The sequence below is a fragment of the Halichoeres trimaculatus genome, unplaced genomic scaffold (assembly GCF_033239565.1).
Source record: "Halichoeres trimaculatus isolate MK-OKI-2021-1 unplaced genomic scaffold, fHalTri1.1 fHalTri1_scaffold_3, whole genome shotgun sequence".
Classification (NCBI taxonomy): domain Eukaryota; kingdom Metazoa; phylum Chordata; class Actinopteri; order Labriformes; family Labridae; genus Halichoeres; species Halichoeres trimaculatus.
Genome location: NW_027437181.1, coordinates 39,938,572 through 39,965,951, shown reverse-complemented (window position 1 = coordinate 39,965,951; position 27,380 = coordinate 39,938,572). Strand labels below are relative to the sequence as shown.

The following is a 27,380-nucleotide window of genomic DNA, read 5'->3' as shown; positions in this document are numbered from 1 at the left end:
CAGGCTGTGAATACGTTAATTTCTGCTTTGAAAATGGCTTGATGTGTATATGACTTTCGCTACTTCCAGAGTCAGCCAAGCGAACACGCGAGAAACAGCAGATTTTAGCACTTTCGCATTGTCTCATATTCCCAGACTGGAGGTTGCTGCTTGGACGTGAGTTTAGTGTCTTTACAGACAGCTACAGGGTACCCACCTGGGTGCAAATCCCAGTCATCATTGGGGGAAGTACAGGGTTTACCTTGACAGGTCTCCAGCCTATCACAGAGCTCACATGTAGAGACAGACTATCAGTCACACCCACACCTGTGGGACACTTGGAGACCAATCAACCTGATGAGCGTGTTTTCAGGCTGTGGGAGGAAGCTGGAGGGAACCCACACATGAAAACTCCACACAGAAAGCAAAGACTCAGTAAAGACACAAAGACCTAGTAGTTTTCTTTTTTTATTTGGGCAGTAGCAAACTTTATCAAAAGTAAAAAATGATATCTAATGTTAGAAAAGTCTCATATGGTCTCTAAATGTCATATTTTATATATTCTGGAGATTTTAGCGAAGCAAATAGGTTAAAACAAAGTTCATGATTCACTTTGAAAGGATCACTGATAAGAACTGACTGTGAGTGTGTTAGTGAGAGCTCCATGTATCATTAATAATCCAAACTGCTCTCTTCTATTCACATGATTAGACTGACAGGATTACTTACAGAAAACTCCTGAGCTATGGTGGTATATCTCCCACAACTTAGACAGCATACGCTGTGGTAAACATTAGGTATATACAAAAGATCCCTCATATGACCCGTCAGCAAAATGTGGTGACTGGAGGAAGGAGAGAAAGCTGCTGAAATCCACTCGGGTGAGCTGAACACTAAAGGGATGAGTGACTGGGTAATAAAACACTGATTTTTCAGTATTATCATGTGTCAAACAAGCTTTTAAGTTGTTATTCTTAGAAATGTCAGCTATCTAAAAGAACAAAAAGACAACACATTAGAGCAAACTTCAGCTACACAGAAAGCTCAAGAGGAAATAATTGCACATAGTTCATTTTGAGCAAAGTTGCATGTGCAGCATGAGAATCAAAAGGAGTGACTGCTGCCATTCTGGCTGCTCTGTACACCCTGTCCCCTTCACGCCATCTCCCACCGCCAACCAGGACTTCACCTGCCAAACTCAGTTATCAGTTAGCTCCACATGCTACACTTTCCTCCTTCATGGTCAAAAATGCTCTCCCCATTCATATAACATCCATTAGTTTAAGATCACAGGACAGATCTGTCAACACTGTGTGTAAGCTCACATTAGGCTGAACCCTGTATGCTAATACTGACAGATCATACACAGCGGTCTGTGACAGGTGAGCGCTCACTGTTGAACTCAGAAGGCCTTCATGTATGTGGCGCCACCTGGTGGACTTCAATAGATCCTGGCTTATTTGGGAGCAGGATTGAAGTTTAGGAACCCTACAGACAAGTATGAAATCTATACGCTGTTTTCAAGCATTGAAAATAAATCTGTGCACTAAGAATGAAGCTTCAATTCCCTTTGATATTAAATAAACGATATTCAGCAAACTGAACTTGACCTCCTAACCCTGACCCTAACCCATCATACTGTCATGATGCTGCAGGGAGGCGCTTTATGATTCAATATGAAACAGTTTCATGCAGTTAAAGACCTGATAACTTCATGAGGTTACTGACTGGTGTTAAAGGTGCAGTGTGTAGAAGTTTGCAGCATTCAGTTGAACAGAAACAGCAGAACTGAGATATAATGTTTATAAATGTTTGTCTGTTAAAAGAAGAAGTACAATAACCCTCGTAAAACTTTCGTTTGCTTTTTATAAAGTTAGAATTTTTTTTTGTATTTTCCTTACCGATGGCCTCGCTTATGGAGGCAGACACAACCAACAGTCATGTTTGTTAAGGCAGATTTTGGGCGACTGAAGGAGCAAAATGGTGTTTTCAATACGAGCCTGGCCGTGGGTCCTCAAATCTAACTGGACGGCAGGCGGAGAAGAAGAGAGGTGCGGTGGTTGTTGTTTAAGTAAAGGAAGAGAGAGCATATGTTTGTTGTTTTGCACAAAATAATTCGTAATGAGAATATTTTATGATGGAGAATCCCAAACATGCGTCACATGATCGTAAATCCATCACATTTGTGGAAGGAAGAAATTAAATGAAACCCGGGCATCGAATCATCAATGAAAAAGTTGGGTCTGAGGGACGACGCTGAAGTTGTCTGTTTTCTGCTCCACAGGTAAAAGTAAACGTTCCCATAGTAACATTTATTTGTTCCAGAATGCATCGCTAGTTTATCGTATGGTAAATGTCAGCATTTCTCTGTCTGACAGTCTGAGGTGGATTGGTGCTTCGCTGTTAGAGGTGAGCTCTGTCAAACAGACCAGGAGCTATCAGAGGGGGAGGAGGAGCTTCCTGTCTGTGGTTTCTCCAGCAGTGAGACATGTCCCTCAGCATCAACGCCCATCAGCGTGATGATCAGAATAAATGAGGCCGTCTTCAGGATCCTGTTTGATCAGTAAAGGCTGAGAGTCACTGAGTGGTGGGATGTTTCAGCATCTGAACACGCGATGTCACTAAAATTCTCATTTCTACTCACTGCAGCTTTAAGTGGGATGTTCTTATTGTTCTGGAGGTTTCTTTTGACTCTTAACTGTCAGAAGCGTCAAAGTGACTGATCCACAATCAGCCACTGATTCTGACTCTACACGGGAGGGATACGGGCTGCAGGCTTTGTTATTGTCTAGTGATGGACTGCCCAAAGGGAAGTTGAACTCAGTAAGCCCTGCACAGAGCGACCTGGTTCCCCCAGCGACACTTCCCTCTGGTGTTTTCTGGACCTGGAGAAAAGGGGAAAGGAATAAAAGCCTCCAAATGTTTCCGACATCAAAAGTCACAAACTTTACAAACTCTAGAAGGACAGATCCTCATCCTGACAGGGCTGTCCAAATTACTCATGGACGTTAGCTTCAGAAGGTGGTTTTTGGCCCTATCCGCCCTGTCAGGCATCACCAGCTCTTCCTGTGGCCTGAGCTCTTTGAAGGAGCCAGTTTCTGGGCCTCTCTGAGGACGTGGTCGGCTCTCTTCAGCTTCTCCATGGCCCTGGTGAGGAGATCCTCCGGCATGGCCTCCCCCTCACCTCCAGCCTCTGAGTGGGACACTCTGCTCAGGAGCTCCCTCGTCTTCTCCATCTCCAGAGCCACTTCAGCCTCCAGTTTCATGACGTCATCCCTGGGGGTGGAGCTACTGGTAGCCTCCGCTCTGGTCTGCTGCCCCAGCTGAGAGCAGGCTGAAGAGTCGGACAGGAGATCTCCGCTGGAGGCTGACCGAGCCTTGGTTAGGGGTTTGGGAGGAGGAGTGGGCTCTGAACGTCGGTAGGGGAAGGACTTTGGGAGGATTTTAGGCTTGGCTGGCACCTGTGGGTGTCTGAGGCTCACAGAGATCTGTACATCATCCTCACTCACGTCCAGCACATCCAGCCCGGCGCTGCTTCCTCTCAGAGCAGCAGTGGAAGCAGCCAGAGTGTCCTCGCTGCCCGAGCCTTCGCTGTCGTCGTCTGAGTGCTGCCCGCTGTCCACAGACTTCTCCTCGGCCTTCTTCTTCTTCTTCTCCCCCGGCAGGTGACCGAGCAGAGGACTCAGGCCGAGGCTGTCAGGGAGTGGGTCACCCACGGAGACCACCACTGTGGGGACCTCACTCTTTGTCTGAGCCTTTTCTTCTGGCAGGGGGTCGGCTGAGGTTTCTGTTGTTGGCTGAGCAGGGGACTCCTCTCTGCCGTCGGGTGCTGAAATCACTGCTCCATCTTCAGCTGGTCCTGTGCTGGGCTGGTCTGGTCGCTCGGGCTTCTTCTGGGGGACCAGAGGAGGACTGGGGCTCTTTTGAGGGGGCTCTGTGGGGGCTTTGTGATCATTGTTGGATTCTTTTCCCACTGATTCTTCAGCGGAAACCTGTCCTGCATCAGGACCATCAGAACCAGCAGGACCATCAGGACCAGCAGGACCATCAGGACCATCAGGACCAGCAGGACCATCAGGACCATCAGGACCAGCAGGACCATCAGGATCAGCAGGACCAGCAGGACCATCAGGATCAGCAGGACCATCACTCTCCTCAGAGACCGTCTGCTCTGCCTCGCTTTTTTCCTCAGCTGCTCCAGTCTCCTTCGTTGTGCTGTCCTCCTCCACCTCTTCCTCCTCCTCCTCCTCCTCCTCCTCCTCACCTGTCAGGTCTTCCACCTCTTGGTCCAGCCCAGCAACAGGACTGGATGGTTTCTTGTCTTTGCTTGGGGGGGTGGGAGGATGAGAGTTTGGCCTGGGCTGAGAGGCCTCAGTGAGGTTGGTGCTGGAGCTGCTGGAGCTGGGTTTGTTGGGAGGGGTTGGTGGTGGACCGGTCTTTTTCCTGACCTCTGGACTCTTTTCAGGAGTCTTCTCGGCCTTGGCCTCCTCTGGAGCCTCTGGAGCCTCTGGAGCCTCTGGAGCCTCTTCAGGCGGTGAAACGCTGGCTTTCAGATCTTTAGACGGAGGCATTGGCGGCTTTAGTACCTAAAAAACACAAAGTTAAATTAAGCCAAAGAACAAAAACAACAAATATCTCTGCATGGTCTGGCTGAGGTCTGACCTTCTTCTTGGACGCCTCCTCCTCCTCTCCTTCCTCCTCAGGGGTCCGGCTGGGTTTGGCCTCTTTGATTGGGGGCATGGGAGGTTTGACAACCTTTTTCTGAGGACTGGCCTCTGCCTCAGTCTTCATCTCTTCATCTGGACCTCGCTCTGATGCTTTTTCTGCACCGTCACTGACGTCAGATGCGGGCGTTAGCGCTCTGCTGGTCTCCTTTTCACTGACATGGTGAGTCCCGTTGGGCATCAGGGCACTTTCAAGGTCAAGATCCAAACGCAGGATACCTTCAGACGACACGTCTGCTACCTGAAATGACGTTAACCAGAGGAGGTTAATCTTAACTTATTATAAAACACAAACACGTGTGTACGCACACACACAGACCTCTTTCATGTGTATCCTGGTTGGTGGCCTGCGGTTTCGGTTCCCTTTGGGTCTTGTTCGTGTCACATGTTCTAAGTTACAGCTCTCATCCACCTTCACCTGTAGAAACAAAGGTACACATGTGGACAACATGATCAAAACAAACCTCTAATAATCAGCTCACACACTCAGCCTCTTCATGATAGGAGGATCTCCTTCAACTGCACTCCATCGCCACCTTCTGGCCCGGAGTCTCACACACACACTGTCGTAAATGATCAGTACAGTTAGGTAGCGCTAAGGTCAGAATGTGACACCCAGCAATCGCTGTAGTAGCTGGCTATATGCAGTGACATCTGCAGGCCCAACAAATCTGTAGGCTAGCATTAGCCTCACATTAGCTGCAGCCCACGAAGGCTATGTATTTAAAAGTTATTGATATTCCAATTACGATGGTGAAGAATACTCGTGAGAAATAAAAAGTTTATTGCATTTGAAAGATATCATAACAATGTTGACAAAAATATTGTTTATCAGCAGTAACTTGTGGGACATTATGTCGTCTGGCGAATTGCATTATGACCATTATTATAGGTCACAGGCCTATGGTGAGCTGGCGTTATGAAAACCCACTGATGTAATGATAAAGAGATGTTTACCTCGTCAAAGATCTTGTTCTTTGCTCGATTGATGCCATCGCTCAGCGCTTTGATCCAGGCATCCTTCTCCTCTGCGCTCTGAGCTTGGAGCTTCAAATCATGGACCTGTGGGTCACATGGGCAGAGGAAAGACAGGAGATTTAAAGCTACACCAACCACATGAATCTGACTGAAGTCTTCACTGAAGAAGCTTACAGCATCACTTCACTCAGTGCAGGAGGCTGGTAGAAAGACACCCTGCTGTAAATCTCCCTGTCCTTCAGGTCTCTTTCAGCAGAGCGGAGCCCAGACCAATGACGGTTGCCCTGGGGAAACTGAGGGGCAGCCAAGTAGCTCCACACATCCTTTACCCTCTCACTCACTACATTCACACTGAGGAACCACGAGACAAAAACCCCCAACAGATCCAGGAACTGGAGCCCAACATATAGGTTTGGATAATACAGTAGAATGATGGTTTTAGGAACTGAAATAGAATTATTGAACCTTTCCCCTTTTTCACTTCCTTTTGTTAAGACAAACAGAAACCCTGGGATGGGCTGAACTTCACCATGGCTGCCAGTGAGTGATGAACGGTGTCTATGACAGAGCGTGGAAAAATGATAGGATTTAAGGAGAGTGAATAAATCCTTAGGCATTGTTAGCTGAGTGATGCTGGTCTCAATTCAAGGCGATTCAAGTGTTTGTATTTCCCCGCTCCACAATAAAGTGAGACGTAGTCACTTTTCTGTCCACTTGTAAAGTCAGGTTAACGTTATGGGATAGAGTCAGAGGTCTGTGACTTTGTTGTCATGGAGAGTCTGAGTAGAGCAGGACAGATCTGTTTTAACATTTGGATGTCATAGGCTGTAAATTTATATTTAGCTGTAATGATATATACAGTATATATAATCTCAAATAATCAAACAGTTTTTTTATGTGACAGATTACCAGAGAGACCTAATAGACTCATTAGGACAGCCAGAAGAACTCCCAAGTTCCTGATACTGGTGCTGGATGCTGGAACGAAACCATCCAAGGAGGGCATCTCATCAGAGAGAAAGCTTTTCTGAGGTGTTTAGGCCCAAAAACAATGACTTCAGTCTTCTCTGAGTCCAGCAGTAAGAAATTTCTGCACATCCAGGTCCTTACATCTTTGAGGCAGGTGTCAAGTTTAGATAGGCAGTTGGTTCCTTCTGACCTCATTGACAAGTAGAGCTGAGTGTCATCTCCAGAGCAGTGAAAGTTCACTGACTATTTCCTCCTTATGGTGCCAAGAGGAAGCATATACAAAATGAAAAGCACTAAACCTTGAGGAACTCCATAACACCCCCTGGTGTACAGAGATGATTTACAGTTTACATGAACAAACTGATATGACTCTGACAGATACGACCAAGCTGAAGTGTTTTCTGTAATACCATGACGATTCTCCTAACTCTGCCGAAGGATGTGATGATCAGCCGCTCAAAAGCAGCACCAAAATCAATCAACATGAGCATGGAGACCACTATCTAAAGCCAAAAGTAGATAGTTGGTTGCTTCCAGCAGTGCAGTCTAAACCCAGACTGAGGCCTTGTACACATGCAGCAGGGGATTTTCAAAAAAAAAAATATCTCATGGCATGTGTACTTTTGTACACATGCAATGAGAAAATCCCCCAATAAGTGCAACTGAAAGCATGCCACACCAATATTTGACAGTGTTTTTAAGACGTGAAACCTGTGCCAACCAATGAACCCCTGTCATTTAGCTGTGACATTTGAAAACCAAAAACACTGTTTTTCCGGCATTTACACGAAATCATGAAACCAGAGTTTTCCAAAACTTTACCTGGGCTGGACTTTTCAAGAAACATTGTTCTTAGTGACATAACCCGTCCATCAGGAAGGACGTATTAATCATCATTGGTAAAGAAGATCTGAACAATTGAGGGACTTCCTTCAAGCTGGGGCAAGATCCATTAGACATGTCAATGCTTTGGCTGAGGCGACAGAAGAAACCAGCTCTGACAGGTCAACAGGTCAACAGGTAAAGAGCAGTCCAAGACTATACAGTCTAAAGTGCTGTTTTTTAAAATATTGCCATTGTTCGCAGGTCATACCACAGCTGAAAGCACAAGGGTGCTGATTTGATCTCTACTCTGAAATATCTCAATGTGAAAGAAGCTCATTAAGTCCTCACTGCCAACAGAAGAAGAAATGCATGGCTCAGTAGAGTAATGTCTGTTTGTCAGCCTGGCTACAGCGCTGAGAAGGGTCCAAAAACGTTTTTATTCTCTTCTATCAGAGACAAGAAATATGCAGCATGCCCAAGCCGCAAAGCCTTTCTTTGTTCATTTAATCTAATTCTCAATCACAATAAGGACTCCTTTGTTTTAGCATAACACCATATTCTTTCTTTTTTTTTATTTTACAATTTCTGTTTGAGCTCATGAAGAAGTCTCACTCTAACACAGGGCTGAACTCTGTCAGTCAGGTGTCCAGTGTGCTGTGTCCTGTGTCCAGTGTCCTGTGTCCAGTGTCCTGTGTCCAGTGTTCATTGTTCAGTGTCCAGTGTTCAGTGTCCTGTATCCAGTGTCCAGTGCTCAGTGTCCTGTGTCCCTTGTTCAGTGTCCAGTGTCATGTGCCCAGTGTCCTTTGTCCAGTGTTCAGTGTCAAGTGTCCAGCGTTCAATGCCCTGTCCAGTGTTCAGTGTCCAGTGTCAAATGTACAGTGTCCTGAGTCCAGTGTCCTGTGTCCAGTGTTCAATGTCCTGTACTGTGTCCAGTATACAGTGTCCTGTGTCCAGTGTCCATTTCAAGTGTCAAGTGTCTAGTGTCCAGTATCCTGTGTGCAGTGTTTAGTGTCTAGTGTCTAGTGTCTGGTGTCCTGTGTTCAGTGTCTAGTGTCTAGTGTCTAGTGTCTGGTGTCCTGTGTTCAGTGTCTACTGTCTAGTGTCCTGTGTCCATTGCCCTGTGTGCAGTGTTAAGTGTCAAGTGTCCGGTTTCCTGTGTTCAGTGTCTCGTGTCAAGTGTCCTGTGTCAAGCGTATGGTGTCCAGTGTCTTGTGTCCTGTGTCCAGTGTTCTGTGTCCTGTGTCCATTTCCTAGTGTCCTGTGTCCAGTATCTTGTGTCCAGTGTCCAGTGTCTAGTGTCCTGTGTCCAGAGTCTTGTGTCCTGTGTCTTGTGTCCAGTGTAAAGTGTCTAGTGTCCAGTGTCCTGTGTTCTGTGTCCAGTGTCTTGTGTCCTGTGTCCAGTGTCGTGTGTTCTGTGTCCTGTGTCTTGGGCCACCCTCTGCATTTGCTGTTGTCTTCTGCTGTCCTGTCTAGTGAAGCCTATAATGCCAAAAGCTGTGTTGTTTTGTGAAGTGATGATTCTGACCAAATGTATCATGTTGCCACAATCTCTGTGCCTGTCCTCATCCTCACTTTTACACCGAACAAGAGGAAGAAGGGTACAAGGGCAGGGCTTTAGAGACTGAAGAGGCAGGAAGCATAATGTAACACGGTCAGGTTGCAATATGTGTAAAAGGTGAACCCCAGCAGCAGGACTGCAGAGTGTGACATGTTTAAGGAAGTTATCGGCTGAATCTAGATGCCCACACCAACAGGAAGAGAAAGACATCGAAAGCTTTTCTACAGAAACTGAAATTCTAGCTGCGAAGCTAGTGTCTGTGAAGCCTTTTATGGCTTTGTTCAGAGGTCTCTGTTAAAAAAGGGAAACAGTCCATGACACCTGACAGGAAAACAGACCGACGGCATGTGAGAGTGATCATGTTTCAAATCAGGAAAAAACAGAAGTTTGTACAAAACTGAGCTCAGATCTGGAGGATGAAGTGTGAGTCGTGCACTCTTAGAAACACAGTCCACAGGTAGAGTACGGCCCGTCCATCAGGTTTTAATAGACTTACAGAAGTGTATTTATTGATCAGTCTGCTCCACACAGTCTGACTGAACACCAGCTGTTTTCAACACTGCACACTCTCTGCTTTTGTCTGTGATGTTGTGTTGTCATTTCCTCATTGAGGTTAGCTCTAATGTTTGTGGACTGCCACGTTGAGTGAATTATATTTCTAAGTCAGTTCCTTCTCCATCTCTTTTTCCTTTCATAGCTGCTGTTATTAACAGAGCTGAAGAGATGTTTGTTGACTCAATTAATGCAATGAGGAGAAACTGATGCAGCTGATGGAGATTAATGTCAGCCACTCTACATGACCAACACAACGCAAATAAACCAAGATTTATGATCTCATACTGTCAGTGTTCATGCTTGTTCTTACATGTGCCACTTGTTTGACTCATCTTGTTAGAGTAATGACATGTGACAGATTTCTATGAATGACATAAAAACAGACATTACTAAAGGAACTCCATCGGTTCACCTTGTTTGCAGTCTTTGGCGATCGGATCAGTATGAGTCTGTGCTTCTTCTTGAAGGGGCTCTTTAACTCATGACATTTATCATAGTTCTCCAGGTCCAGCCTCTCCAAGCAGTTCTGCAGGTCCTACAACACAAAGTACAAGTACACATAAAAGACCCCAAAGTCTGCTTCATGAACCTATACTGGAACAATTGGCAGATGAATTTAAGAAATGTAAAACCATCTCCTAAGAAAACTGACAAAACACAGAGTGTAAAAAGATAAAAAGGAAAGCTGCGGCAGTTTAACAGGACGGTAATGATGGGGGGTTGTTTTTTTCAGTATAAATTTTGTTTTCCTTTTGTTTGTCTTTGTCTGTGGGCATAAGGGGGGATAAAGTATTGTTATATACAGGGGCATTATGTGTATACAAGCAGCTATATGTACAGAAATATTTATGAAACTAAATCCAGGTCTTTTTTTGATAAAGGTTTAATATGTTTACCTATATATATATATATATATATATATATATATATATATATATATATATATATATATATATATACATATATATATATATATACACACACACACACACACAAAATAAAGTATAAAATAAAGGGGTTATACATATTTGTACATAAGCAGCTATGTGTATAAAAATTGATGTAAACAAATATAGATTGATAGATAGATAGATAGATGATAGATAGATAGATAGATAGATAGATAGATAGATAGATAGATAGATAGATAGATAGATAGATAGATAGATAGATAGATAGATAGATAGATAGATAGATAGGTAGGTAGATAGGTAGGTAGGTAGGTAGGTAGGTAAGTAGATAGATAGATAGATAGATAGATAGATAGATAGATAGATAGATAGATAGATAGATAGATAGATAGATAGATAGATAGATAGATAGATAGATAGATAGATAGATAGATAGATAGATAGGCAGATAGATAGATAGATATGATGTTATCTGTGTATATTTTACATAAATAGCTATTTATTTATATGTAAATGTTTATGTAAAGGAATCAAGTACTACACATTCAGGGGTAATATTGTGTGCATGTTTGTGTATAAGCTACAATATGAACAGATTGTGGTAAGGAAATGACTTTAGGCTGTGGTTATTAAAGGGGTGGCATACAATGAGTCTCTACTTCTTCTTTTTTGAACATGGGAATTTGCAGCACATGCAGGTTATAGTTAACACTTTAACTTCTTTGTTCTTGTTTTTTTTTATAAAATTGTGGGGGACTGTAATTGTAAAGATGACTTTTTTTCTTTTTCATGTGTTCAAAATAAAGCATATAGTTCAGTTCAGGAAGAGCTGATCTGTATTCACCTCCCTTTAACCGGTGTTAAAGATCTTACTCTGTCTCAGGCTGAACAGACAGAGACATGACAGGAGGCTGTGGTTCACCAGAGGCAGTACCTCAGGACGAAGTGACAAAGTGATATCAGCATACCTCATTTTCATACACCACTATCTCCGTCTTCTCCACGTGGATGAAGCGCTCCTTGTAGCTGGCCAGCAGTCGGCCGTGGCCCTTCTTCACCCAGCCGGCCTTACCCAGGAACTTTGGGTTGTCTTTACACTGGGCTGAGTCCTCTTTAACACCCTGAAACAGAGGAAGGAAGTCACGCTGAAAACAGACTGCTTTCACTCTTAGTCAACTTCTGTGTTGAGCTCCATCAGTGTCTTTCCCTGAGAGGGAGTGAGGTATTCACAGGCAGCATTTTTTAATCTGTAGCTTCCTACACTTAAACTGAAGTGATTAAAAACCAAAAGACAAAAAACCCTCACAGAGCTGTGATCGGGCCTGTCGGATAGCTCCACAAGCAATTGGGGAATTTGGCAATTTAGTTGCTTAATGTGGTACATACTCTGCTGACTCCAACAGTTATTAGAAGACACTTGCTCAGTGTGGGATCCATACTGATGTTAAGCATGTACATACAGACACTCATGTTATTTTTGTCATTTAAATATAACATCGTTCAGCTGTGCAAAGGTTTAATACTCATATACTCAGGCGTTTGTAATATTTCAGTGGTTTATTGGTTAAATTGAGAAAAGCTCACACAGGCATTCTGGGGCAGCTGTGGGGTCTTTGGTATAAACCGCGTTTGAAGTGTCATGCATTCATGCAAATAAGTCACTTTACGTCAAAGTTTTGCAAGTTAATTAGTCTTTGAAGTGCCGCACGTGTCGTGTTTGCCTGCAAGGAAATACGAAGTCTAAACTCCCCGAGCCTGCTTTAAGATGTACTTTGTGAGAGTGCAGGACACTGTTAAGAATGAATGTGAACTACAGCGCTAACCAAAGATTATTATGAGTGAGTGAGGATCAAGAACGCACAAGTTAGGGCTGAACAATTTATCGTTTTCAGATCGAAATCGCAATTTTAGACAATGCAATTTTGAGATCGCCAAAGCAGCAGTTGTTTGATCTGTTGTGTTAAGTATTATACACATTTGTAGACAATCTATATGTTAAAAGTGCTGGTAAGCAGGTCAACAACACAAAGCCTCTGTTTAGGAGTAGAAGTTGATGAAAACAGATTATTTATCATCACTATTGATGATTAAAAAATCGTGAATTGCAATATCTGCCAGAAAAATTAGATCTTTTTCTAAAATCGTTCAGCCCTACATGTGAATATCCCAAAGCTTGATTTGAAGAAAATCGTGAATCGAATTGAAATCACAATATCTGCCAGAAAAATCGCAATTCAATCTCTTCCTAAAATCGTTTAGCCCTAGCACAAGTACACATCAAACCTGCTCAGCTACAGCGACTGCAGTCATTGTTATCAGTTACTTCTTCCATGCAAACAACCGTAATCAGTAAATGCAAAGTTTGTGATTGACTGTGATTGACTCCTGTTCATCACAACAAGGACACACGTTACAGGTCAGTGAAGTAAAACATGTGTTCAGCATGGTGTTATATCTTTTAGATAGGAATAATTTAACAAAAGAAAAGCACCATTTCAGAGTATGGTATGTTGGTTCCTGCTCTCATTGGTGTGATAAACAAGCATTTTTTTTATCTCGAAGGCTACAATTCCAACTGTTTAAAGAAAGAATCAGAGAAGCCTGACGCTCATTTCCAGAATTTAAATCAGGTTGCTTTTCATTTTACAACACTTCTTCCCTTATATATATGTATACACACACACAGACACAGACACAAAAAAGTGTCCACTGAGCATATATATATATATCTATCTATATATATCTATCTATCTATATCTATCTATATATATCTATCTATATATATATATATATATATATATATATATATATATATATATATATATATATATATATATGTATATATATATATGTATATATGTATATGTATATGTATATATATATATATATATATATATATATATATATATATATATATATATATATATATATATATATATATATATATATATATATATATATATATATATATATATGCATATGCTCAGTGGACACTTTTTAACTTTTTAACACTTTTTTGTCCAACTGCAACTGATCATTAAGGCAAATTTCTAATCAATCAATGCATTTAGACATGGTCAAAAATTAGTTAATTAAAAAAAACCTAGAAACTTTAAACTTCTATAAAAAAAAATTTAACACAGAAATCATTTAGCCTTGTTTCATGACAGTTTTCAGCCATGCTGAGATCTATCTTTGTATCAGGTCAGTAAACTTGAAGCTGTCTTCATCACCTCCTCGTCCCTTCACCACCTGCCTACAGATGTAAGGAAACTCAGCTCTTCGTCATCCAAAGAAGGAGGTATCAGGAGGGGCGGGGTCTGAGCTGTTGCCAGGCAACATAACAAACAGCAGCTGAAAAGGAGGTGATTGCTGATGGAGCTGTGAATGGCCCTAAATAGAATAGAATAGAAAATACTTTATTTATCCCCGAGGGGAAATTCAGGAGTCACCGCAGCATTTAAGAAAACAAAAGTAAGAAAGAGTATAGAAAGTGCAAAAAGGTCCATAAGAAATTAGATGACGACATCCCGTCCACCACTCGTCCACCACTCTCCAGCCCAGCCAGTCTCCACCTCCACAGGGTCCAGGACTGAGCCTCCCCAGCAGTCTGTTCAGTCTCTGTCTCCTGGATCCTGTCTGCTCACAGCAGGCGAAGCTCCTCCAATGTGTCGCGGCGTCTGATGTCTGCTCCGTCAGTCACGTCCGTGAACAGCACGATGCCGCTGGATTAGCACAGCTAAAGGACGGGATGTTTCTTACATTCATAGAGAAAGTGAGCTGACCTCAAACCAAACTGTGCTGCTGTGCTGTCTGCATGAACAGCCTAATAAACCCACAGCACAAAACAATGGCCACAAAAGACTTCAACAGTTTTCAAACCTCAGTTCAACCGCACTACACTGCACAGAGCCAAAGATAAGCAAGCTTTTTGAGACTGAACTGGAGCCACTTTCCCCTGACAGCTTTTTTATTTAAGATATAGCACCAAAAAACAGCCTGACTTTCTTGTAATGAGCAAAAGATTTTAGGACTACAAAAAACTCATTTTATCAGTTTATTGAATTTGAACATTACTCTTCTGGATTCAAACATGTAAATACTCTTTCTTGTTGTATTAGCAGAATGTCGACTTATTTTTTGATCAAAAGATCTCAAAACCAGACCTTTTTCTGGGCTTGTCAGGTGAATGTGGCTCAGATCAAGTCTTTTTTTCCAGAAATTTAAACAATGCACCTAACAAAGCACTCCCTGAGTTTTGAGTTTTAGTAGTGTAGCATTGGTGGCATTACCTTTAACTCTCTGGATCCCAAACCTACAGACTGGATTAACATGCCACTTGTTTTTTTTTAAATATCTGGCATTTACAAACTATTTGTTCAATCCAAAAACTGAAAAAAACAAACAAAATAAAAACAAGGTTATTGTCTGGTTCTCAAGTTTCCAAGGGAACTCGAATGTATCACAAGCAAAGCTGGTGACATGTCTAAACCAAGCGGCGACCTCCAGTCTCAAAATAGGAGACAGTGTGGAAGTGCTCAAATCTGCTGTTTGGTGAGTGTCCACTTGAGGCTGGAGCCTCCTTCTGCTACACTGCATCAAGACATAACGGAGTCAGCCCACAGCCATGGTTCTCCTGAATCTATAGAGGAGGAGCAGGACTCCTCTTTGCAGGCAGAAATGAGACAACAGGGACAGAAGCAAAAAACTGTTTGGGAATCAGAGGGTTAAACTTGTCATGACCTGCAATACTGTACCGTATACTGCAATACCCCCCCCCCCACCCCACCCCACCCCCACCCCCCAGCGTTTGGCCTCCAAGACTGAAGAGTGGAGGGCCTTCAGGAGCCAGGATATGGTGTAGAAAAAGAAGCGTGGTGGTTACAGTGTGATGTTTCCAGGATGTGTGAGATGGCAGAGTGTGACACTGATGTGGCTGTTGTATCATCTCCTTATCAATGCCATGTGTAATATGGGGTGTTTATAGAGGAACAGAACAAAGGTGTACATGATATAATCATCATACTCACTCACACTGGTCGGGCAGCAGACACCTGATGCACCTAGATGTTTACCTGCTTCTGGCATGCGGTGGCCCCTAGTAGGTACCATCAGTTTCGCCACACAGTCCTAACTCCTGTGTCTGAAAGCAGCAGCTCTGCCTCCCTGGGACTCCTTACACCTTGGTCCCTGAAGTAATCCACTGTACCGGCTGCAAATCAAAGAAGACGGGACTATGGCTGCTGACCTATGCATAACTCCGACGTGTGTCCACATATAGAATTGGAGTGTCAGCTCTTTGTAAACCCACGTTCACATTTCTGACGGTGACTAATACACTGACATGTGCAGGTGTCTGCAAAATCCACAACCTCTGTTTCTATTCGAGGAACTTCCACAGGATATCTTTTTCCCTTTGTGGGATTAGGTAGAAGGTCATCGCTGTTTTTCCACTTTCACTGTTGCTGCACGTGTGTCTGAGCACTGTAAACAGCCGTGCAGCTGCAAAGGGAGGGACGCCAAGTCAGGACAGAGGGAAAAAAGCTGCTTTGTGAAATCACTTTAAAGAGGAGCGATAGTGGAACCTGGAGACTGGCTGCACAGAGCACCTTGGCACGCCTCTGGCGTTAGCATCAGTCAAACTGACCCAGAGGTTTCCATGACTGAGAAGTCAGCTGACTACTTTAGCTGAGATGGTCGGCAGGAGGTGAGAGGCTGATATTTTTAAACTCACACAGGAAGCCTGCTGTGCTCTGACACACAGGGCTAACCAGAAACTATTATCAGAGCTGTCAGTGGTGTCTGTGCTGCACTGAACCAACCTTCACCACGGTTCAGGTGATTAAAAACAGCAGCGAGGTGATGGTTTAAGCAACAGGCTGAAGCTAACGTACTTTATGCTGTGTCTTAAAAAGGGAGGAGAGAACAGAGAGCAGCCCTGTGAGAGGCACACCTCAGCAGACATGTGTTTCTGATCAAGTCTTAGGTCAGGGAGCATCTGGCACTCGTTGGTGTTCACACTGACCTGCCCAGTTTGAACTCAGCGCTCAGCAGAGCTCACACTTTAACTCCTCTCTGCTCCAGCTGGAAGACACCAGCCGGGCTGGGACAGAACACGGCTGTGCTGCTGTTACTCGCCTCACGTCAAGCTCACCTTACAGAAAGGTCTGACAAAAGCCCATCACCAGTTGACCAGAGCTGGTTTCTGCTCTGACTCAAGAGTTTAAACCAGGAAACTCACAAAACGCTCCTTTCTGCTGCGAGAGGTTGCTTCCTGTTTTGTGCCATTGCTGTCGGTGTCGTCACAGCCAAATGTGCTGCAATAAAAAAAGAAGGGGTGATAAAAGTGTCCACACCCTACAATCAGAAACAGACAGTGTATGCTCAGAGACTTCTGGTGGAGTCGGTCTCAGGGCACACACAGGATCTGTCCCCAACAACATCAGGAACGTTCAAAAACTCTCATTTGAACTCTTAAAGCTGTAACGTCTTTTCTTCACCTCACACCACGGACGACAGGCGGGCTACAAATCAGAGTTTTGCTCTGTTAAGGACTTTTTCACAAGCCTCGAATGGATGAACTGTCTTATGGTAGACTTCTGCCTAAACCCAAACTACTGCTGAATTTATGAGTGAGACTGTCCAGATCACAAAGCACTGAATCAGTCTTGACTCAGGGAACTCAGTGGAGTTCAGAGAAGTGAAAAGTATCCTGGTTTCAGCAGTCTGACTGGTTTTTACTTTTACTCTGAGAAACCTGATGATGCTGGCTCGGCATCAGGCTAAATCTGAACAACTCATAGTCCCTATGAGTCCAGAACCAGGGCTGGAAGGAAAATATCAAAAGAATGTCAGTGAGGTCATTAAAGGAATGAACAACCAACACCCTGATGATCCTACATCTCAGTTTAACACATTTTAAAGTCTGAGTGTGTGAGGGTCTGAACAAAGAAGAGATAAATACTACTGTCCCTTTAAGACTCCTCTACAGAGAAAGTTGCTAAAACAAAGTGTGTCAGACAGAGGCTGAAGTGAGTGATTTATAAAACACCAGTGAATCATGTAAAGCTACAGAAAGCCTTCAAGTCACAATACAAGTCAGCGTGTGATATACTGTGGGTACAGACTGCAAAAACGGAAATCCAAGCAAGTGTTTCTGTCTTATTTTTAGCAACAAAAGTCTTACTGCACCTGAATCGAGCCACATTCAAAGGACAAGTCCAGAGACATGTCTTATTTCAATAAGACAATAAAAGACAAAAATGAGGTCTGAAAGTGTTTTTGAGGAGAAAAAAATCTGCAACGGGGTCTAAAAACTCACACGTTGGGTTTTTTGAAATTAGAATTTCTTGATGGAGAAACTTTTGTCCTACCCCATGGGCAGATTGTTTAACCGTAACAAGCAGTTCAGACCTCATAATTGTCTTTATAGATTCTATGAGAAGGATCTGTTTGATTAGACTGCAGCGCCACCTTTTGGCTTGGACTCACACGCATGCACGATGACGTGACTCTGAACAAGGCGTGGGTTTGTTTTGGAGATGAATGGAGATCAGATCTTCTTTTTAATTCTACTTTTCTTTATTCAAGACGACTTTTTACCAGATCCAACAGGGGAGGAAAAGTATTAATCGGAAGTTAGGTAGCACTGTTGTTTGGAAAGTAAAAAACAAGCTTACTTTGTCAGTTTGTACCATAGTTTAGTAGCCGGCAACATTTAGCTCTACTCACAGTTAGGCCTGAACAATTTGGGGAATTAATCTAACTGCAATTTTTGGACCAATATTGTGATTGGGATTAAGCATGTGATTTTTTGGAGGGGATGTTTATCTTCTGCATTCTTCACTAAAAACAAGCTTGAAGTCATGACTAACACAACAAAGGATACTGATAACATTTAAACAAGTCTTTTTCTTTTTTTTGCACTTCTTAATTGAAATTGTGAAATTTTACTGACCTCAAGTTGTCTGTAGAGTAACAAACCATACAGAATAAAGTTTACAATGGGTATGGCTCTGCCAGCCACAGGTTTCACAGCCCGGTGCTGTGAAACCTGTCTTTAATGTGCATCGTTAGTGAATACTGGTCATGTCCTGCCAGTCATCTACCAATCAGAGCTAACGTAACCTCACTCTTCATTTTATTGATAGACTCTCAAGTTTGAACAGACCACTGCAGAATAACTGCTGACTGTGGGTTGGAGTCAACGTTAAAACAAACAGGTTAGCACTTTTAGCCTTTAGCTTGTGTTGTAGCCTTTAGCTCATGTTTCAGCTTTTAGCTTGTGTTTTAGCCTTTAGCTCGTTTTTTAGTGTTTAGCTCATGTTTAAGCTTTTAGTTCGTGTTTTAGCCTTTAACTCATGTTTTAGCTTTTAGTTCGTGTTTTAGCCTTTAGCTCATGTTTTAGCTTCTAGTTCTTTTTTTAGCCTTTAGCTCATGTTTTAGCCTGTAGTTTGTGTTTTAGCCTTTACCTTGTGTTTTAGCCTTTAGCTCATGTTTTAGCCTGTAGTTTGTGTTTCAGCCTTTGGCTCACGTTTTAGCCTTTAGTTTGTGTTTTAGCGTTTAGCTCGTGTTTTAGCCTTTAGTTTGTGTTTTAGCATTTAGCTCATGTTTTAGCCTTTAGCTCATGTTTACTGCTTCACTCTGTTCAGCTGAAGTCTCCCTGAAATGATGGAAACAAACTCTGACATAATTGCCTCTGTCTGTCTCTGTGAATGCTATTTATGTCAGCAGAGAGTCTGAATTGTGCTGATATCCATCAACTATTGAATTGATCTATAATATCTCCTGCATGTGAATATACTCACATCAGGTCAAAAATTTAACGACCTCCTTCACAGAGGTTTTATCATTTAAGTTTCCTTCTGAGACCAAATAATATTATGTAGATATCTGTTACACTAATGAATGAATGAATTCATAAATATCCTCCCAGTAGCTCACTCATTTATCCTCCTTCCACGTTTTGCCTTTTTGTAGACTTGAATATTTTGCCAGCGATATGAATCGATGAAAATTGAAAAGTAATGTTGAGAGACATTTCAAGAACAAGCACAACATATTGTATATAACACATGTTGGGCAAGTATTTATCACCATGGTGATACTGAAACCATATTTTCTGCAGCCCTATTGGAAAGTCCACACAGACTCTTCAAATAACTTGAAATAAGACATTTTTCTGTTGAATGTTGACTAAAATAAAATAAACACTTACTTAGATTTCAGTTTTTTAAGAGATAAAAGTTGCTGAAGCTGAACTTGAAATGAACTGAAAGCCTTCCTCATCTTGTTCACACATTAACTGTGTGTGTGTGTGTGTGTGTGTGTGTGTGTGTGTGTGTGTGTGTGTGTGTGTGTGTGTGTGTGTGTGTGTGTGTGTGTGTGTGTGTGTGTGTGTGCTGGGAGGAAGTTGATGTTTCCACAGTGTGAGAGCATTAATAATCACCTGACAGTGACACCAACACCCAGCTGCACCTGAGAACAAACGGCTATCAGAGACGTAAAGAGGACAGGCTGTGTGCCGCACTCCTGGAGACAGGGCGGACAGCAGGGCCCAATGAGAGCGGCTCTACCAGCAATGAAACGTCCAAACAGACGCTTCCTGTTCAGTCCAAAGCTATCTGTCTCCCAGTCAGCAGCCTTTAGGAGAACATGCTCGCCATCTTTCCATCTGACGAGGACTTTTGTCTCCACAAGTGCTCACATTCATTCAGCGCGGAGCCTCTTTCTTTTCATAGACACTTTCCCAGAAATGTTCAGCAGTGAGGCGATGTGCGCGCGCACACACACACACACACACACACACACACACACACACACACACACACACACACACACACACACACACACACACACACACACACACACATTGTGTGACAGAGGCCTGGATAGCAGGGCGATTATGAGAGAGGGTTAATTGTTTTCCGCCTAACGCATAATGTGGCGGTCTGTTTCCTCCTGGCTGATCGGGTCAGGCAGACACGTCACACTCTGCTCTCTGGGTCAGCGTGATGTCGATAAAAGGATGACTCACACAGCTCAGACTCATGGTCATCATTCTCGGGGGCAAAGCGGGGTTTGTGGAGTGAAAGACAAAGAAGATAAGGAAGACTGTGAGAGAGAAGGAGGAACAGAAAACAACAACACATCAGGAGCAAAGAGAAACGGAGAAGAGTCCGGCGGCTTAGATAGTTCACTCACACACACTCACACACACTCCAGTGATAAACACAGAGCACCAACTTCAGTCCAGCCTCAGCCCATCAAAATTTGACTCTCAGTCTCAGAGTGAAGATCAGCTTTCTCTCTTTAGGAACACTAACTTTGTCTCAGTGCAGGCTAATGAAAAGTTAACCCTCTCTTCCATCATTAAACATTTTAACCAGAGAGTGAATAAGCAGCGTGAGATACCCATAAACTCCTTCCTCCTCTGCTGTGTCCTTTTTAGGAAGTATCGCCCCTATCCGCCCACCTCCAGCTTCACACGGGCCCTCAGCCAAACAGGGACATAAAACATACTTCTGCTGATTTCAGAAACTTACAAACAAATATTATTTCACTTTCCTCTTAAACCACTCCCCAGAAGAAGTCTAGTGACATCACTACCTGAGTAATAACCTGACAATAATGCTGTGATATTATCTATTCTGGCTGGTAAGAAACAATCACTAATCCAGGATGATAAAGGCAAGCGAGGATCAGAACACTGACAGCCACCAGTAAATGACCCATTTACAGTCTCACCTCATCCTGTGGACAAACCCACCACAGCTCAAACCTTCAAACTGCTGGTCAATGGCTGACTGGTCCAGTGAGAGACATCTATAGAGGAGCAGTCCACCAAAGTGAAGGAAAAGATATTTAAAAAATATATATAGTGCAGCACTGCGTGGACTGAGTCACCTGACTGAGTACTGTGTCCAGCCCCTAACGCTAGAATGCTAACCTCAAATGGAAAAAAAATGAACACCTTTCATAAAATTAATCAATGACGTTCAAAATAATCTAATTTCCTCTCAGAGCCGGAGTATGAGCCATCAGTATTTGTTACAGAACTTTCCTGTAAACACTGAGATTTATCAGTAAACGTCTGATAAGCTTGCCTGGTCTGTGGACCATGTTTCCTGTGTGAAGACTCATTCTTCCATCATGTTTTATGGTCCTAATTAGCATTGCAGTTTTTGAAATTAAAATTAAACCCTAAAAATATCTCCAAAACGCCACAGCGCACGGGTGTGTAAAATATTTCTACCAGGTGTATCAATTTCTTTAAAGTTTGACCACATATTATCTGGAATGACTGGGGTGACAGAGTTTGACCTATACTGCAGCCAGCCACCAGGGTGAGCAGTTTTTGTGATGACCTCACTTCGAAACAAACAAGGAGAGGTCCATTTTTTACAGTCTGTGGTCAGCATGGTAACAATCTGCTTGACTGCCACATGGTTATGTGCTCACTCCTATCTTTTGTGTTCAGCTGTGTTCAGCCTCAGCTGTGTTCAGATCAACTGTCTTCAGCCTCAGCTGTGTTCAGATCAACTGTCTTCAGCCTCAGCTGTGTTCAGCTGTGTTCAGCCTCAGCTGTGTTCAGTCTCAGCTGTGTTCAGCCTCAGCTGTGTTCAGCTTCAGCTGTGTTCAGGCTCAGCTGTGTTCAGCCTCAGCTGTGTTCAGCTTCAGCTGTGTTCAGACTCAGCTGTGTTCAGCCTCAGCTGTGTTCAGCTGTGTTCAGCCTCAGCTGTGTTCAGCCTCAGCTGTGTTCAGCTTCAGCTGTGTTCAGTCTCAGCTGTGTTCAGACTCAGCTGTGTTCAGACTCAGCTGTGTTCAGACTCAGCTGTGTTCAGACTCAGCTGTGTTCAGTCTCAGCTGTGTTCAGCTTCAGCTGTGTTCAGACTCAGCTGTGTTCAGACTCAGCTGTGTTCAGCCTCAGCTGTGTTTAGCTGTGTTCAACTTCAGCTGTGTTCAGGCTCAGCTGTGTTCAGACTCAGCTGTGTTCAGACTCAGCTGTGTTCAGCCTCAGCTGTGTTTAGCTGTGTTCAACTTCAGCTGTGTTCAGCCTCAGCTGTGTTCAGCCTCAGCTGTGTTCAGCCTCAGCTGTGTTTAGCTGTGTTCAGCTTCAGCTGTGTTGAGACGCAGCTGTGTTCAGTACCTAGTACCTAGGTACGTGGAAAGAGGTCTGTAAGACACCCTCATTCAGTAGTGCAGGGAAGTCATTATTGTTAGTGATGCAGACAGAAGCTGCAACGCTGGCCTCCTCATCAATTGAAATGTCTTGCATCTGTGGCATGATGAGGATCCATTCGTGGCAGCAGTAGCACCCCACCTCTGTCGGTATGACTTCACACTTTTGACAAGTGCACCACCATATGTCTGTCTCCCTCTCTTTCACGGCTCCAGCTGTGGCTCCAGGAGCGACATGACTGTGATCGTCTCTCTCTCTTGCCGTTCTAACTCCATCTAACGAATTTCAGCATCAGTATATTTGGGTTCATAAAGATATCCCCTTGGCTCTGTGCTAAATGTAATGTCATCTTCATCAGTGTTGTAGTCAGACATGTTATCGTTAACTTTTTTAAGTTGTAATGACGGTGACAACACGCTCCGAGCAGCTGGATGCACCGCGCGGCGCAGTGATACGCACCAGAAAGTAGTGCCAAACAATAACGGAGTCTGACTTTTTTCCGGTTTGCAGTTTTGTGATGCAAATTTATCACTCTTTTGATCACAATTTGTTTTGAGAGAAAAAACGCTTTATTTTCGTGACCCCAGCCATGTTGCCGGACTACTTTCGTCTGGACCAAAACTGCACCAGATCTCGGGTCACAGGACGCTGACAGGGGCAAGACAGCACTGATGTACATAACTATAGATGAGGATGCCATACAGGTTCATGTCAAAAAATCCCAACTATCCCTTTAGGCTGCAACATGATGACATGATGACTGAATAAGGCCTTTGCACACTGAATCTGCTTTTTTCTTCTGATGCTGACGGACGTTGAAGAAAGAAAAATGATGTCGTACCAATCATGTTTGCACACTGACGCTTAAACTCTCATCACATCTGTCCAGCTTGTGTCCAGAGGTGTTTGACTGTTCAGAGACGCCGTAGGCTACTTGCAACATCACATTTTCACACCTCCCAACACATTCTCTGTAATTTCAGGCTATGTTTACATGATGAGTAAAGACTTGTGTCTGTGTGTGTGTGTGTGTGTGTGTGTGTGTGTGTGTGTGTGTGTGTGTGTGTGTGTGTGTGTGTGTGTGTGTGTGTGTGTGTGTGTATGTGTGTAACTACCTCAAACAAACTGCTGCTGCTCTGCTCCTTTATCAGCAGGTGAAACTCTCCCTGCTTGTCTTGTTTTAAAGAGTATGCACCCAGTGTTTACTTCCTCTTTACTAAGGCACTGAAAAATCTCAAAAACTGCTTGATTCTGTTTTTCTTATATCCCCAAGTTTTGCAATTAACGGAAAAATAAAGGCATCGGATTCAGTGAGCAAGGCATCTTTAATGACATTTTGTTCTCCTGATAACGGATAAAAAAAAAAATAAAAAAAAATAACGGACTCAGTGTGTAAAGGCCTCTAAACCCCTCAATTTTAAAACACAGTTCTCTAAACACTTTACACTGAATGAATTTGGACCATGAAAAGAAAACGAACACAAATAGAGTTACACTTTAGTGTAGCTTGTAGGCCACAGTTTTAGTATTATGTATTCAGGCTGTTTATGCTTCTTTATCCGAGAGGAGAGGACCATGGGTAGAGCAGCTACCAACATGGGGGAGTGATATGTGGGAGAGGCGCCACAGGTGGGCCTGAACCTGAGCTGCCCATGTGTGGCCTTGCCTCATGGGGCTCATGGACTGTAAAAAAATGGGTGTCATAGTGCTCAGTTCAAAACTGCTCCCCCTGGTGGCTGGCTGCAGCATAGGTCAAAAACTCTGTCTCCCCAGTCATTCCAGATGGGCTGTGGTCAAACTTTAAAAAATAAAAACAGCTCGCAGAAACGTTTCTCACATCTGTATGCTGTGGTGATATAAAGATATCATTGGGTTGCACTGTGTTCAAGTCCTGTTTTCATCAGTTTCTTTTTCATTAGTTATTGTACGTCAGAAATGGGGTTTTACATCACATTTAACAATGGCTGGAATAGTAAAATGCGTCAGAGGGAGAGCTAAGAAGAGATTAGACTTTCAAAAGGAAAAAAATACATGTATTTTCATCACCAGGCTCCACTCATATTCTTTCAGAGTCCCTCATAGCTGCTGCTGTGCAGGCTCTGGCTGCTGGCTACAAAACCGTTCAACGGTAAAAGGTGAAGCCACGCTGTCCATTCCACAGTCTATGGATAAAAGTGACAACATGAAACTGGAAGAATTTATTAACGAGTTAAAAAAATCATGGCTCATATTTAGTTTGAACTTGTATAACACTGAGGATACCATAACACAAGATACAACATTATGGCATAAGACAAGAAACTATGTGATATGATACAGTATGACACAACACAACATCGTACACTACGATACAACATGTGAAAAAGAAGAAGACCCCACACAACGAGACAAACACAATATGACAGGATATGATAGGACACAGTACAGTACGATGTGACACTTCAGGACACAACACTACTCTCAGCCATGATCCAACCCAACAAGACATGACAGGATACAGTCCAAACAAAATCACACAACTTATCATCACTCACATTGTCTCTTGACATGACTCAACGTGACTTGACATGATAGGAAACGATACAACATGAAACGACCCGTCAGGACACAACAAAGCATGACATGTCGTGACTGGTTACATCTCAACACAACACGACACAACACAACACGATACTAGTACAACAAAGTACAACACAATACATCATGACGCTATTTGATGCAACGCAACACGACACAACACAGAATGAAGCGGCATGACCCAACTCAACAGGATATAATGCGATATGACGAGTCATGATACGATATGGTACAACCTGACACAATACGATACAACGTGACCTGTCATGATGCAACACAACAACACAATACAACGTGATACAACAAGATGGGATAGGATACAACACAACACAACAGGACACAGTTTAAAGCGATGTGACCTGATATGATACACCATGATGCAGTACAACACTGTTACAACACAATACCAATTCCCTTGGGGAGAAATTTTGACTTTCTTTTGATTTCATCAGAGAAAGATAGTCAGATTATTGACTGAGACAGCACTTTAAAACTGATTCCACCAAACCCCATGACCAGCAGCAGAGACCTCATGTGTTGTGAAAGAAAAACTCATAAAGCTTTTACCTATCTATAAATATAACTCACTTTGTGGTAACTTGAGCTTTTCTTAGATCCTTCAAAGATGTAACTTCAAAGAAAAGCTCAGAGTTAAAACTGCAGCTTTTAGTTGCTGCCTCATGAGGCTGCTTCTGAAGATAATAGAGAAACGCAGTTTTGGTTAATGTATAGGGTGGGGTAACTCTGCCTGTTATTTCTCTGTTTACTTCCTTTTTTTTTGTTCCGTAAACTTGAATGATTATCCTGCTGGATATTTGTTCCTTTATTTCTTCAGTGCTTTGTAAAATGTTAGTCTTTTCACTGGTGATACAACAAATGAATCAGATTAAAAGTCTGGGTTATGATGGGCATATGCACTTAATTTATCTGCCCTCTAACGGTGTCACCACAGAGCTAAACAACGTTCAACGTTCAAAACAAATTCTTACCTACACGGACATAATCAGAACAGGAACTTTAAAAAGTCTTTAAAAACATTTTTCCATAACACCTCCATTAACAGTTAATTCGGCAAAGGTTTAACCTCCAAGCTCTCTTGGTTTTACCTCCTGTCAGTCATTTCAGTTGCGCTTTTCGCATCCTCCCCTGCTGAAATGCGTCCTTCTGAATTGACGGTTTATCAAAACTCAACGTCACGATGCAAAACCTGCGGGAGCTAAATGTGGATTATATTAAAGCCGAACCAACCATAGAGCGTATCTAACTCATATCAGACCTGAATGTTCTCCATTTATAATACGATCTTGCAGCCACATGATAATATTGTAAATTGATCACTTTCTAAACGGAGCTCTCTGTGGAGGTGCCACCGTTGTTGTGGAATCAGACCAACAAGTCAACGCCACAGATTGACAGGTGAGCAGGTGCTTTGTGCCAAGCAGGGTTCACTTTTCTGAGGACAATACAGTCTGATATGGTTATGAAAGCCGTTACTGAGCTCCGTCTCCAAACTTGAAACACAGTTTAAGGTTTGTGTAAACAGTCTCTCTGGGCCCTCTCTCTGCTCCTGGTCGCGCCCTGTTTCTGCTTTCCAGCCGATGTTTTATCGCAATGCAAATACGTCACTAAATATCCACTTTAAGGTGAATGTTTTAAACTTCATCCTCTTTGTGCCTCAAAAAGGAACAACGTCGACAAACAGCTAAAGCTGCGTCCAGGAGCGCAGCACAGGGACTACTCACATCTTCCATGATAAAGGACCAGGATCCGTTATGTGAGAGCTGAGCTGCCTGAAATCAGTCGACGTCGATTCTTTTATTCTCCTCTCCAGAAAGCGTTTACTTCACTCCCGTTAGTCTGCAGCTCGAACATTTCCACCACAGGAGGTAAAAGCAGAAAACGGAACCGCGCTGTCTATGACACTGCAGGGTCGTCCCTTTTCCTCTTTTGCCTCCGAGCAGAAAAGTTCGAAGAAAAAAGTTTGGTTTCCGGTTGAAGCCTCTTTTACACTTCTTGAATTGAAAAGTCTATCGAGGAGGAGCAACCAGCAGCAGAGTCTGCGCGTTCATCATCATCATCATCATCTGAGGCTAAGTCAGCGCACGGGACCTCCGAAAAGGAGA

General features: G+C 43.1%; 1 protein-coding gene across 1 annotated transcript; it reads right to left on the bottom strand.

Annotated features, from left to right (window-relative positions):
* Positions 1 to 458: 458 nt before the first annotated feature.
* On the bottom strand, positions 459 to 27,380 carry plekho2 (pleckstrin homology domain containing, family O member 2). The gene is made up of 7 exons (XM_074667197.1): positions 27,000 to 27,380; positions 11,468 to 11,620; positions 10,001 to 10,123; positions 5,661 to 5,765; positions 5,023 to 5,121; positions 4,642 to 4,944; positions 459 to 4,565 (listed from the first exon to the last, which is right to left on the bottom strand). The coding sequence occupies exons 1-7, from the start codon at positions 27,006 to 27,008 to the stop codon at positions 3,033 to 3,035; spliced, it is 2,325 nt and encodes a 774-aa protein (XP_074523298.1). The 5' UTR covers positions 27,009 to 27,380; the 3' UTR covers positions 459 to 3,032.